This window comes from Chinchilla lanigera, unplaced genomic scaffold, assembly GCF_000276665.1.
Source record: "Chinchilla lanigera isolate Chin_1 unplaced genomic scaffold, ChiLan1.0 scaffold00030, whole genome shotgun sequence".
Lineage (NCBI taxonomy): Eukaryota > Metazoa > Chordata > Mammalia > Rodentia > Chinchillidae > Chinchilla > Chinchilla lanigera.
This window is the reverse complement of record NW_004955431.1, coordinates 18,184,211-18,197,802: the sequence shown is the minus strand read 5'-3', so window position 1 is coordinate 18,197,802 and position 13,592 is coordinate 18,184,211. Positions and strand designations below refer to the sequence as shown.

The window sequence follows — 13,592 nt, the reverse complement described above, 5'->3', positions numbered from 1 at the left end:
CATAACCTGAAAACGCACAAAACACACCTGACTTAGGGAATGTCACAGCTTAGCCTAACTCACCTCAGACATGCTCAGAACACTGTCACTGCCATACAGGGGGCACAATCGCCCTACAGAAAGCCTATCTTATAACACCATGTACACAAAGCCCATTTTATAGCACAGCATTGAAAAACCTAAGTCAAACCATCCCTGGTCAGGGGCTGTCTGCACAGCAAGCAGGACCGCACACCCATCCAGGCAAATCCACTCATTTCCTCCTCCCCAAAACCCTCCACAGCAGACAGCACTGCCATTCCAATTCTACAAATGAGGACACTGACACGCAGAGGGTGAGGTGACTTTCCTACAGTACCACAGCTAGCTGGAGGTGGGCCAGGGTGAGAACACGCTGCCCTGCACACGGCAGCCTCCACCGCAGGCTCTGCCGCCTGCTATTTACTGCCTGGTCCTGCAGGAAGCTGTTTCAACTGACAAAGGGGTAGACTACTCAGAATCATTCACCTCCTTGGGCCTGACCCTCCCGGATACCTTGGCAGTGTGCTGGGGAGGACAAGGCCTCACACTGCGGGCAGCTGTATGGAGTGACCGCCTGTTCTGGGTCTGAAATTCGCCCCCTCCTCACCTCCCTGGCCCTTACACTACAGTGATGTGGACACCAAAGAGAAAAGGCCAGTGATGGACAGAAACCCTGAGAACGGCTTGGGCTCAGAAGAAACCACAGTGCAGATGCGTGGAGCTTGGGCTGCACGGCCGGCGGTGAGCACCCACATCAGGAGCATCTCTGCTCACTGGGGCTAGCACCGGAGTGAGCTGTGGCTTCTGGGGTGCTTCTACTTAGGCATGCTATGTGCCTTGGTGTGCAACCAAAACACAAAAGCCCAGAGCCAAGAGCCCCCTGGCTTTCTTGATTCAGAGACTCAAAGTAAAACTCAACAGAAGTTCAGCCCGCATCCTCCACAATATCTCATCTACCCATTTCCACATCCTTGTGGAATAGTCTGTGGGAGCTGCTGTTTAGGATACCAAGGGAACACGGTGGGGCCAAGAATAATGCTGTTCAGACAGAAGGCATCTAGAGGACAGGGGTTGGGTACCCACAGGAAGACCCCAATGAGCAAATGGTGTAGGATGTACCTCCTCTGCCTAAGGCTGCAGAGTCAGGAAAAAAGTAATGTTCTAATGTGACACCAAGGGCCAGCTATTACTGTGGGACTCAACATGTTTCTCTTGGGCTCTAAAGAATGTACCAAGTCTGAGAAGCCAGGTGTGACTATATGACTCAATCCTATTTTCCTCAGGTGGTCATATAAAGTTTTCTGTCACTGTTCGGCTGAAAGAGCAGGAGTGCAGAAGAAGCATGCAGTTACCTTGGAAAACATTTTCTAGGACACTCTTGGGCTTTGCAATGACCAAAGTAATGTGCAAAAACTCTGAGGTCAAGTCAGTTGAAAAGAAATACTAGCCAGGCATGGTGGCACGAGCCTGTCACTTCAGCACTCTGGGGACGCTGAGGCACGAGGATCAAAACTCTGAGTCCTGCCCAGGCAACTTAGCAATTAAATGCGACCTTGTTTCAAAATTTTAAAAAAGGCTTGAAAGAAATACTAACAAGTTTCTGCAACAATCAAACCCACAAAACCTTCAACTCTGTCACTCTTCCCTGGAACACAAAAGGAAAGTGTGAGTGTGTGTTCACACTCGTGTTACAGGCTATCAAAGCAGGAATCTGACAGCAGCCTTTCAAGAGATAAAGCTTCTGCAGCTCTGGAATCGGCTCCACATCACGCCCACTTCTGAATCTTCTCAGGAGTCCTGCTCTTACACCAAACCACCTTCTCAATGTAGAACCGAGCAGAAGCCAGGTCAAGCGCCTCACCGACCTTCTGAAACCTAGAAAGCACATCCGAGAGAAGCCTCGGGGAACACTTTGTCTAAGTGACTCTCAGGCAAGTCAGGCACCACATTCCTTTGATGCTGTGGCAGAGTCTGCCTTGTCTCCTTGTAGAGATTTCACTCTGCACAAGGCCAGGGGACACGGTCCGTGTAGACCCCATTGTAAAAGGCACACCCTAGGGTTGAGAAGCGCACAGCCCGTGCAACAGTACGTGAAGGTACTACTGCGACCCAAACTATCCACTGGAGATCTGGTAGCTACGTGGTACCATTCTAGATCACCCAAGAACCGGGCAGGCAGAAGCCGAAGATGAACACTAAGCCTGTGACCCTAAATCACGAGTGCCGCGGTCCTGAAGAGATACGACTGCTGTGTGTGCAGGCTGAGGAGGAGCTGCCACTGTAAAGCTCTACCCCGGGGTCAGGTGGGAGGGCAGGAGCTTTCTCATCCTCTTCCTTTCAGCTCTAGAAGAAAGGCTCCCCCACTGCTCACATGCCGAGGACGAAGGGAAAGGTCCCAAGCAGTCACCCAGTGATGCTTGTCCGTCAGCAGTGAGGGCTCTCAGCAGAGTGACCGAGCATCAGCGTAGGACTAGTGCTGCTTCCTATTTCGGCTGGGGGCGGGGTACACATTCGTGCTGCCAGCTGGGGGTGGGGGACGAGGGAGAGGGGCGGCATGTGGCAGGGAAGCCCAGCAGGCTCTACTCTCTCTTCTCTCTTGTCTACACAGTGAGAAGCAAACAAACTAGCATGGGCTTGGAGGTGAGAGGATAAAGAGGAGGAGACCAGTCAGAGCAAGCAAAGAGTCAACCTCACTCACGGCCATGGGGACACGCAGATGTTAGGGACTTCCTGTGGGACAGCAGGGTGCGAGAGCAGCAATGCTCACTCTAACTTCGAATCTGCACAACACCCCAGGTGTCGGGGGTTCACCACTGCTAGAGTTCAATGACCTCCATCTGCCCGCAGTGCCTGCACCGGGGATGCTGCCAACAGGACAGCAGGGCCCAAGCACTGACGGGTATCACGGCTCTCTGTGGCACCAGGACCCAAAAGCAGGGGCAGGAAGCCCACGGGGGAGTGATGTTCGGTTCCCCTCAGGATAAGTGCAAAATCACCTCATAAAACCAAAGTATGTCCAAAAGTTAGAGCCATCCCGTCCACCTCGAGCAGCGGTGGTGCATGTGGCACATGCCTGCTGCAGCCAGCTGTTTGTTATCACTGAGAGCTGTTAAAGACTTGCCATCACTGATCTACAGAGTCTAAGAGTCAGCCCAGAACTTGAGCTACTGGACAAAGGGCGAGACTAGAATCAGTGTCACCAGAGGACAGTAAGTCTATAGGACAGTGGTGGCGAGCCTACGGCACGTGTGTCGCAGTGGACTGTTCATATCATTGAAAGCTCTAAAAGGTTTGCCATCACTGGAGACAGGAATTGCGGATGTTGGTGCAATTAGTAAAAACTAACATCTCACCAAGGTGCTTCCTAAAAGCCAAGCAAGAAAATCAGGCAAATCCTATAGGCAACACAAAGCCCAGAAATACACACATCACATAGACACCCTTTCAGAACCCCATGGAGCACAGTGTCCTTTCATCCGTCCTGCCCAGGGTGACTTCCACAGGCTACTTTCAGAGAAATTCCCATCATGTCCCTTTTAGAACAAAGCAGGTACTAACTTCAACTACACTGAGGCAATTGTCTTGATTTTTCTTCTTAAGGGTGCAGGTCCTACTGAAGTGAAGACCTGAGGAGTTCAGCTCTCTCCCTCCGCCTCTACCTACAGTCTTCTATGTAAAGCCACACTGCTGACTGCTGCGGCTAATGTGGGTGCCTGACGTGGAACCAAAGTCCCTCAAGGTGTACCCCAGAGCTCTGTCACATCTAAGAAGTGGGCAAGGAAGGAGGTATGCACAGCCCCTAATGGGTCTCAAGGGTCCTGCGCTGGGACACTGGATTACCTCCCCAGCCCACACAAGACTGACTGCGGATTATCAGAGCCACACTGAAGGCCAGGACGAGACTGCCCAGGTTAGCAATAGGGCCAGATGCTAATGGTCCCAGCAGTGGGCAGAATGAATGGCCCTGTAGCCTGATTCCAGCCGGCAGTCGCCCTTCCCTCTGCAAACAGACACATACCACCCTTTGATAGATAGGAGTCACCAGGAAAACAGTCCACCTACATAGTTATCCCGAGCAGACCAGCCGGGGTAGAGCTGCATGTGAAGCTGTCGTTCCTTCCGGGCCAGCTCGTAGTACTTGGCTTGCTCTTCTCTGGACAGTGCGTGCCACTGGAGGAGACAGGGGTCAGAGGACAGACACACGAAACTTCACAAACCACCCCATGCCAACAAGACAGGAATGGGCTCATCTGCAAATTCCACAGTGATGGGCACTAACGGGGGTGCTGGGACAAAACCCGATCTGTCATCTCTGGGGGTGTGGCTATATTGAATGTCGTGCCAGTGTGCAGTGACTGTCAGGATTCCAGAACATGATAGAGGGAAAAGCACGCTCCAGAGAAAGGGGGACAGGGACGTTTCGCCACCCGAGCTGTCCCTCTCATGAAGAGGGGCTGCCTACCCTGCGCCCCAGGATCTGGTTGATGGCCGCGCTTTCTTTCAACGTGCACTCAGCCACGACCTTCGCCCGCATCTCCTTCATATACAACATGAATGCGTTAAGGGGCTTCTTTATGTGGGGCTTCTTCTTCTCTTCCTCCTTTTTGGAATCCTGATGCTTTCTGGATACAGACAGAAACAGACAGACGAGAACAGCCTGATAAACAACCCTGCAGTCCAACTTCCTGCAAAGCAGAGAACTACAGGCCGGTCCCCTTCACACTCAAGCCCAGCACTTTTGAACAAAAAGCGTGCTTCCACTTTCGGTCTCCTCCACCCCGGAAAGAAGGAACAACAAAAATAGCTTGAGGAGGGAGTGGAGCAAGCGAGAGGCTCTGTAACCACTTCCTCCAGTTTCACTAACAGTTTTCCCAGGCAGAGGGGAGGGCACCACGGGCTCTACCCTCCAGGTGCTTGATTTCAGGGTTAGCGGACAGGCAAGTTCTTGCAAATCTCAGTCCATGGGAAAAGTGCCGTGCTCTGACCCGCAGGGGCACCATCAGTAAAGCCCACCACTGAGCACCCCGACCCCGTCTAGAGCAGCAGTGCCCACAGCCCATGCTGCCGGCTGTTTGCTGCAGTCAAAGCAGACACCACGGCAGCCCCTGCACTTGGCTTTGCTACGCGCTATGGCTCTGAGGGAAGTGGTGGCCAGGGTGGCACTTACGAGCTGTGGAGTGAGCCGACGTCACTCTGGGAGGATTCCTGTTTGACTGTTGGGGTGACTATGGCCGGATGGGGGATGCCGGTCGTGTGGAGAGTATGATGTGGTGGGACCATGTGGGGAGGGAACCTAGAAGACAGAAAGCTGTGTAAATTGTCAGAATCAAAATGCATGAATGAGGAGGGATGTGTACACACAGTTAAAAAAAGAAAAAAAGAAAAGCTAAGCACGTAACATTCACATGAAAGCAACACAAGGCCTATGAAACCTGTCAGCATTAATTAGCGATAAATTAAACATAATGATTCTCATAATGTCATTAAAGCCAATCTTCTCCTACGTTATTGCTCCTGACATGAGACATTATGATTTTTAAACATCTTTAGCAAAAGACAAATTCAACTGATGTACTTGGGCGGAAAAGTGGGCTTGGACTACCTGCCGGAAATCGCGTGTCCACTTGTTTTGGGAGGCATTATTATGATTAGTGGCATCTAAGAAGACGATTTCCTAAGGCCTAATCAGCTCTAGAATGAAAGGTGAAATCTTTTGTTGTATATTGACAGCTAAATAAAATATTAACGTGGTTGAAATATACATACATTTTTGACAATGCTGTGCCTGCCTCATTAGGCCTCATTCTGTTGATGGAGGGCAATAAAATTTTTATTTTTCTTTTGTCACTGGGACCATCATTTGACAGGGTGGGGAGAGAATGAGGAAGGAAGATGGGATAAAATTCAAATACTCCCTGCTTGGTTCTCATCATAAGGCATGGATGTTTTAAATAAGTTTGTATCATTTCATAGGAAGTTACAATAAAAGCACATACTCCAATGAAGCTTCAAATTCCTGATTCTTAAGTCTTTTCTCCTGTAAAATTTAGAACTTCTGAGTCACTTTTACCTAATAAGTTGTCTGCCTTCTACATGAGTATCAAAAATTATAAACAAAGAGAAGAATATAGTTTGTGTTTTCTCTAATACCGTTCACTTCTAGAAAAGTTCTCTGAAATACATTGTAGTCCCTGAACTGACACTTCCCAACCACGCAAATTCACGCGAAATGAGGAGCCAATTTCGAACTACCCTTGGCCCATTTGCAAACTGACAACTGGACTGGGCAAATGGCGTTTATGTTCTCTGATTATGCTTAGCATCCCCACGATTTATGCTGGGTAGGAGGAACCCTTCGTACACCTTAAAGTAGCGCACACTATAGAGAGAAGCAGGGTAAGGGGCTAAAGGGGCAGACTCCCAAAGAACACAGAAGTACAGTGCTTGCTTCACTCCAGCAAGATTACACAAGTGAGCAGACAGGGAGGCCGTCCAGAGGAAAGCAACGGTGGCTTCCTAACAAACCCGCGCCAGAACGGTCCAACTACCGTCTGGGGAGAACGTTTACTCTTCAGAGAGCCAATTCTAGTGGGAATCAGAGGTCCTAATGAGACTTCTCATGACAGGTATCTCAAAACAACCTGCTATTTATTTCTAAGGTTCTTCCCATAGGTAGACTGGACATCGTTTCCATTAAGCTAAAATAATGTAATAAATGTTAATTTGAAAAATGATTTAAAAATGAAAGAACACATGGAATCTACACAGATCACCACAGACAAAAATATCCGTGAACCGTGTTGGATTTTTATAGGGTCCTCAGGACCACTGGAAGCACCTGACTCAAAAATCCCATCCTGAGGTGGCCCTTTCCTACAGCTGCCTTTGCAAACGTGAGCAGTACTAGGCTTCGGTAGCGATGACGCGGTTTCTTCATAAGAATCACACAAGTCCTTTCAGGGTGTGCGTGTGCACGGGAGTAGAGAGGGCGGGGAGGGGAGGAGGAGAACAGGAAAGACAGAAGAAAGGCAAAGAGAGAGAAGGAAAAGCAAGGAGTGAGGCTGGGCATGAGGTGGGGGGGGGGATAACCACCTCCATCCCCTTCCCCTCAAAACACAAGAAAAAATAGTGAACCGCGGGAGGCACTTGGGCTCCCAAGTTACACCCTGTTCCTCCCCACTGCTTGAGGACTCAGATGAAATGTAAGTGAAGAACATGTGTTTGGCAGTCCTTGAGTGAAGGGTGGGTGGAGTGGCAGCCTGTACTGTAAGTTAAAGGCTTCACATTCCTCTAACACATATGTTCCCTTCCTGCACAATGAGGGTATGTGTACAGACACAAGACGGAGAGGGAGAGAGAGAAAAACTGCACGAGCACACACACATGCACACACCAAATTCCAGGGAAGACAGCACAGCCTGAGTATGTTTTGGGGTGGTGACAAATCTCGGGTGCAGCCATGAAGAACCAACAGTTCTGAGTTCCTCTACCTCTGCACACATACGTACATCTGAAAAACGTACAGCAGAGGAGACTGCACGAACGAGCATGTGGCCTGTCCACATATCTCCGCTCAAGAAATTCCTTTCTGCAAGCAACTATCTCATGAAATGCAATAAACACCCTAAAAATTCTAAGCAGCTCATTATATACCCCCGTCTGCTTTTATGGCTCCGAGCCAGAATATAATGATGAATCTTAACTTGTTAAGGACAACTAATTTTTGTTTCTGGCTGTCTCAGGGGCTTCTCTCTTTCTCCCTCGCACTTTACTTCACTGTTGACACGTTTCTGTTAACTGGATGTCATCTGCCGGCCTTGATTTTATGCACAAGCAGTGGGATGCATTTTCCCGTGCAACAATCCTGCTTTGAGTTGCATTAGGTTTGTCATTATTCTCTCATTTTCCCCCTTGCACTTGTAACATTTCATCTCTTCCTGCCTTATTTTTTGTGAGCCACGGTGCACCCACATTATGGTTTATACATGATCTCACTCCCTTTGAAGCCGGCAGATTTCAGAGCCTACTCTCGTCAGGAGAAGAGCCTTGCACCAATTTAGCAGGCTGAGGGCCCGGAGCTCCAACATCTCAATCTAAAGGGGGTCACAGGGTGGCACAAGTGAGTGTCAGCAAGAGCTGTTTAATTGCCAATCTAGGCTTCTCCATGGTGTTTAAAGTATAATGACCCATCACTTAATTCTGAGAAGTCCTGGCCCCGCTGCTGAATAGAATGAATATCAAAGGGTGTTCCGGAACAGGGCAAGCTGCCTACATTTGCTATAACTGCCATAAGTATAATAGACCTATACTTCTGTCGCCCCATTACCACAATAATGTATTTAATTTGCTGTATACGCTTTTTAACTAGCTACCTTTCATATGGCCTACCTGGGGAATCGGCTGCCCCCCCTTCCACCCCCACACACCTCGAACCCCTAACCTTTCTTCACTCTGCTGCCTTCCTTTCCTCCAAGCCCCCCTGCCCACCTATAAATCACTGACTAACCTCCTAATGATAATTCAATCGATAAGCTTAACCTCAATCCCTGTCCTACCATTGTGTCACCACTTCCGACCACGGGATGCGCAGAGTAAACAAACACCGGAGATGACCAGGTGTGGTACAGAAGGGCAGGGATGCAGGGAGGGCGAGCTGTGCATTTTGAGCAGCTGTCCTCCTGGGAGGCTCCCCATTCGCTCCCGAGCTCTGTGAGGTTGTGATGACATTATTTAATGAGCACAACCTTCCTCCTCCCCCTGGATGGGTAAACGCAAAAAAGCATTTTCCCGCCTAGCTAATGTGGGTTTTAAAATTTAGATGATATATCCCACAAGGGAAATGGATCTTTATAATTATATGATATCCATGGCATAATGATAAATGCTAGATGTGCTAGGGTGTGTTTTCTCAATGGGTGTGATGTTCACTTTTTCCCTCTGCCAAAACTGCTATCCCAGAAGTGGCAAGAGGCATTGTGGCCTGCTCCGCTAGACTTCTCTCTAGTCTTGGCTCTGCATGCTGGCCACAGAGAATGAGGAGAGGCTGGGCACAGCATCCTTGCTGTGTAGTGCATGCTAATTTAATTAGGTGCTATCATCAAAATGGATTGGTTGTTTCAGACCATCAGGAAAGTCTAAACCTCCACCGATTTAATTAACTTGACTGAAAATCAGATGAACAGAAAATAAAACTATCATTAGGAGCAATTAGAGACTACTTAAACATACTGCTGCCAACCAGTTTGTAAATAAACTAGCAGCGACTGAAAAATTAGCCAGAATTAATTAGAGAGAACAAAACAGGAACATGAGGAGTGTGTGTATGTCGTATATATAGGCTTAAATATAAACACACATGAATGTATACACACACACTTTTTTTAAAAACTTTCCAAGACTTAGAGCTGCACAGGCCAATATGGTAGCCACCAGGTACAAGTGGTTATTGAAATGTGCTGTAAGTATAAGATACACATCAGACTACAAAAACTAAGTACAAAAAAGGGTAGAATTCCATTAACAGTTGTTGCCCAGTGATACCATGTTGAAATGATAATATTTTGGCCATACTGTACTGGACCGAGTAAAACCTGCCATTGAAAACAATTTCATCTTTTGCTTTTTGACCTTTCAAAAGAGTGCTATTAGAAAACATCAAAGTGCCCACGTGGCTCACAGTAAGTCTCTCCTGCACAGTGCTACTTGGGGGGTGGGGCAGGGTGCCTGGCTTTCTGGTTGACCCTCAATCAGAATTTGAATTTTGCAAAGATGAATAATCATTCCTCAAACTATTTGTATCATAGGCCCTCTCTGTTCTTATCCCGTATAGGATAACAGGGAAATGATACTTTAAAAAGCTCCATATGTCCTAACTGCTTTCTCTTACCTTTCTAATTTCTGAAAACATACCACTCCATTGATTGGCTCATAAAAATCCAATGAAGGAAGGCACCACTTATCTTGGAAGTTCAGGCAAGCATTCAGTATTTTCTGGAAGTAAAGCCTCATGCCCCATCAGCTCTGAACTATTAAAACCTCATGGAGCTACAGTCCCTGGGTGGCCTGATGCCCAGCTAGAGAACTTTCTAGGAGTTTGAAGACCCTGATTCTTGAACTCACCTGGACATGGAAGCGTTGACGGTCAGTGCTGTGGGGTAAGGGTGTCTGAATCCTCCTGTTGTGATGGGGTACACTGGCTGACCTTGCCTACAAAGAAGGGGTCCAAAGTGAGAGACTGGAAACAAGGCTTGGGGTGGGGACAAGGAAAAGAAGAACAGGGAAAAGTTCTCTCTGCACAGTAAGCTTTATTCTCATTTGATCAGAACAAAAATCTTGGGGATTGTACAGGAAGGATCAAAGGGAAGAAACACAGAACAATTTGAATGCCATAAATCTGATAGGAATGGCTAATTAAATTTTATAACCTCTGCTTATGTCAATAGAGACCCTCTCCCCAAGCTGAAACTAGGTGTTTTGTTGTAATAATTAAAGGCGAAGTCTCGCTTGCTTTAATGGAGCCATCACACTAATTGAGGGCTACACATCCAAAGGAAAACAATAATGAATGTAAATTTATACCAAAATAAAGTACAGTGAATCAAAGGACTTCAGTTGCGCTTTGGGCCTCTTTCGGTATTTAGATCTCGGTGAGAAAACATTAAATTAACAGAGCTTAATTTGTAGCCTTTTGTCAAATTAACAAGTGTTGACAAGAGTTACCGGGGGGAGAGTCCCCAAGAAGAATTGTGGGTAACCAATAGACAATCACACCTCATTACAATAATTAAAAAATACAGCAACATGCAAAATAGCATCCTCATGAAAGACACACAACTTTTCCTGACAGAGGGTTGTCTAAGTTGGCTATTCCTTTTTATCTAGGCTTCAGTATCTCCCCATTAGCCAATCAGGGCAAAGGATGACTGACAACTGTCAAGGGTTAGCCCCATCTATGCAGGAAGAAATGAGTCACAAGCTCATGCTCATGTCTATCCTACTGAACAGGCAAAAATAAGTAGCCCAAGAAAGAGAAGCTGCACCCAGGACTGGTATTTGGTATGGGTACCACATAATCTGATCTTTTTTTTTTTTTTTAAAAGTACAGAATCGTTTACCTAGAAAAGTTAAGGAGAAAATTGGAGAGTAGATCACACTCTAAAATTTTATCTTCCTTGAGGCTAGTAAAAGCTGTCTTCCCAAAGATTGGTATTTTAGAGTTTTACTTGCATTTATTTATTGTAGCATGTAACACATTGTCCTGTGTTTTTTAGACTAGAGATCACTGACAAACATGGAAAAATATATGTACAGAAACAATCACAAAACATATTACATTCAGGCTTGTGAACACACATGTACCTATGCGTGCACACAGATTCCACATGCTATGTTCATGCATTGAAGGGCTTTCTGCTTTGATTTTAAATCAAATTACACCTTGAAATTGTAGAAGGCAGTCAGATGATTTAGACAGGCAGAAAGGCCCTGAATGACATACCACAACGAGGCTGTCAGCTGTCCCTCCCACAGTTCAGAGCTGGGTGAAGCATTTGACATGCAAAGAATCTCAGAGAGGTGCTGAGATTTTCAGCAGACAGAACTTTCCACTGTCAACTTTGGGGGTAACGGTCAGGGTAGGACTGGGGCTCAGACAGAATAACCCCACTCCTACCCTTGGATTTCACAATGGGATTGCTTCTATTCCCACTCCCCTCCCCCTACATAGGCAACACCTAAAAGGGAGGCCTCAGCCCACTAGTGTGGGCTTTGCTGAGAAGAAGAGCCATGATCAGCTTCACTGTGGGGAACCATTCTCGAATTGTCTTAAAGACATCTTTGTCCATTCAGTCTTTGGGGACCATGGGTTCCACCATCCATAACTCATCAGAATGGCTTTAGATTCATTTATATTCCCACCTCAGCAGCATCTTCCCCATCCTAGCCACTAGCCCTGTCCTCAAACACACACACACGAGCACAGACTAAATAATAAGCATGCTCACATAAGAAACAAAAAGGAAATTAAAAAATGGAACTCCTTACTGTGGTACTAACCATCCTAGCGGATGGGGGATTTGTCCTACGGTGCCAGGCGATAGCGGGTAATACGGAGATATATCTGGAGGGTGTGGAGGCCGTGGGATTCCTGGAAGGAGAAGCAGCATTTTAGGTACACAGAAGGGAGAGAGGGAAAGAGCAGCAGTCAGGAGATGGAAGTAGGGAAAGGATGAAGAGAAGCATCTCTTCTGGAATCCTCAAAGGAGCTCATTCATGATTCTCGTCTTAAGAGGTGTCCTGAGCTAGTTTTTAATCTCATTTTTTGCTCATAGCCTCAAGTGAAATAATTAGTTATCTCATTCTAGAGGGACTGGTATACTGGCTCAAAACAGGCAGACTTGAAAATGCCACCTTGGATATCCCGGCTTCAGGTACTTGACGTGATTATTTGACTGTAATAAAAACAAAAAAACTGAAGCGCTTGACACCTAGTAGGTGAATAAGTAATACAAATTCCTTTGGCACCTAGTAGGTGAACAAGTAACACAAATTACCCTTAGAACTTGTCCCTCACCCCCTCTAATTTCACTGACTTGGCTACATGAGAGTTACTACTCTGATCTCTAATGCCTTTTGAGCTGTGGCTTGCAAAGTTACCCTGCTTTCTTTCACAAGAGGTACCTCAGTGTTAAGTGCCCACTGGGAAGATGGGCTGCAGAACTATCACATGCCGTCTGGTGTCTTATCCCTGGGACAGTTAGAACTGCACAGACAGGGACATGCAGGAGCCTGATGTGCTTGGCTCCGGAAGCCTAACCCTAGAGGAGGGCGTCACCTGTGGGCACTGGTCCCACTTGCAGACCAGGGGGCCAAGAGCATGCCCACCACACAAATACCACCACATACTTCTGTTCTCAAGGAGCACACCCTGCCGCAGGAGAGCTAGGAGCAATTCTCACAGAGAGGAGCTGACGGGAACACTGAACGGAATGGGCTGCATGCTCGTGGATGAAAACTATTTCATTTTTAAAAAATTCATTCCGGAAGCTTTTAATCTGTAAATTAAGTCTCCCTGGGTGACATTTTCACACAGACATTGCTTTTTCTCTATTACAAAAACCAAACAGATTAGCTGGGCTTGGACCCTACACCGAGCCATTTGCACACTTGAAAGAATGTTCAGAGAGGAAAAGTAAACAGTCCACAGACGTTAATCATATGCTTTACGATAACCATTTAAAAGCTATTCCCTGTACTGCCATTATTGAAATGAGACGCTGATGCTACCATTCACGTGACAGCCCGGGGGTGGGGGCTGGAGGGCCCGGCCACTTCCTCTAGACACGCAAGCACCGGGCTGGGCCCACGCCAGCACCAAGGGGGCTCACAGCCAAGGGAGGACAAGTAGTGTGCGGCTTCATTCACCAAAGGTCGTCTCATCCAGGCGGCCCACCTCAACCAACACCAACAACTCCCTGAAAGGGCCACAGAGCGCGTACTATAAAGCATCCTTCCCACCAACAAGCTGGACAGAGAAGCCTATAGGCAGCACAAGGTCCAGCCTCCAAGAAATA

General features: G+C 47.3%; 1 protein-coding gene across 11 annotated transcripts in view; it reads right to left on the bottom strand.

Annotated features, from left to right (window-relative positions):
* Tcf7l2 (transcription factor 7-like 2 (T-cell specific, HMG-box)) overlaps nucleotides 1–13,592 on the bottom strand; it is a gene marked incomplete in the record, with an annotated part of 187,618 nt that overhangs the window by 10,124 nt on the left and 163,902 nt on the right. For 5 of the 11 annotated variants that reach the window (XM_013515858.1, XM_013515863.1, XM_013515865.1 and 2 more), the window contains 5 exon segments: nucleotides 4,084–4,191; nucleotides 4,484–4,643; nucleotides 5,189–5,329; nucleotides 10,141–10,227; nucleotides 12,064–12,166. In XM_013515858.1, coding sequence (XP_013371312.1) covers nucleotides 4,084–4,191; nucleotides 4,484–4,643; nucleotides 5,189–5,329; nucleotides 10,141–10,227; nucleotides 12,064–12,166 — 599 coding nt within the window. 11 annotated transcript variants of the gene reach the window in all.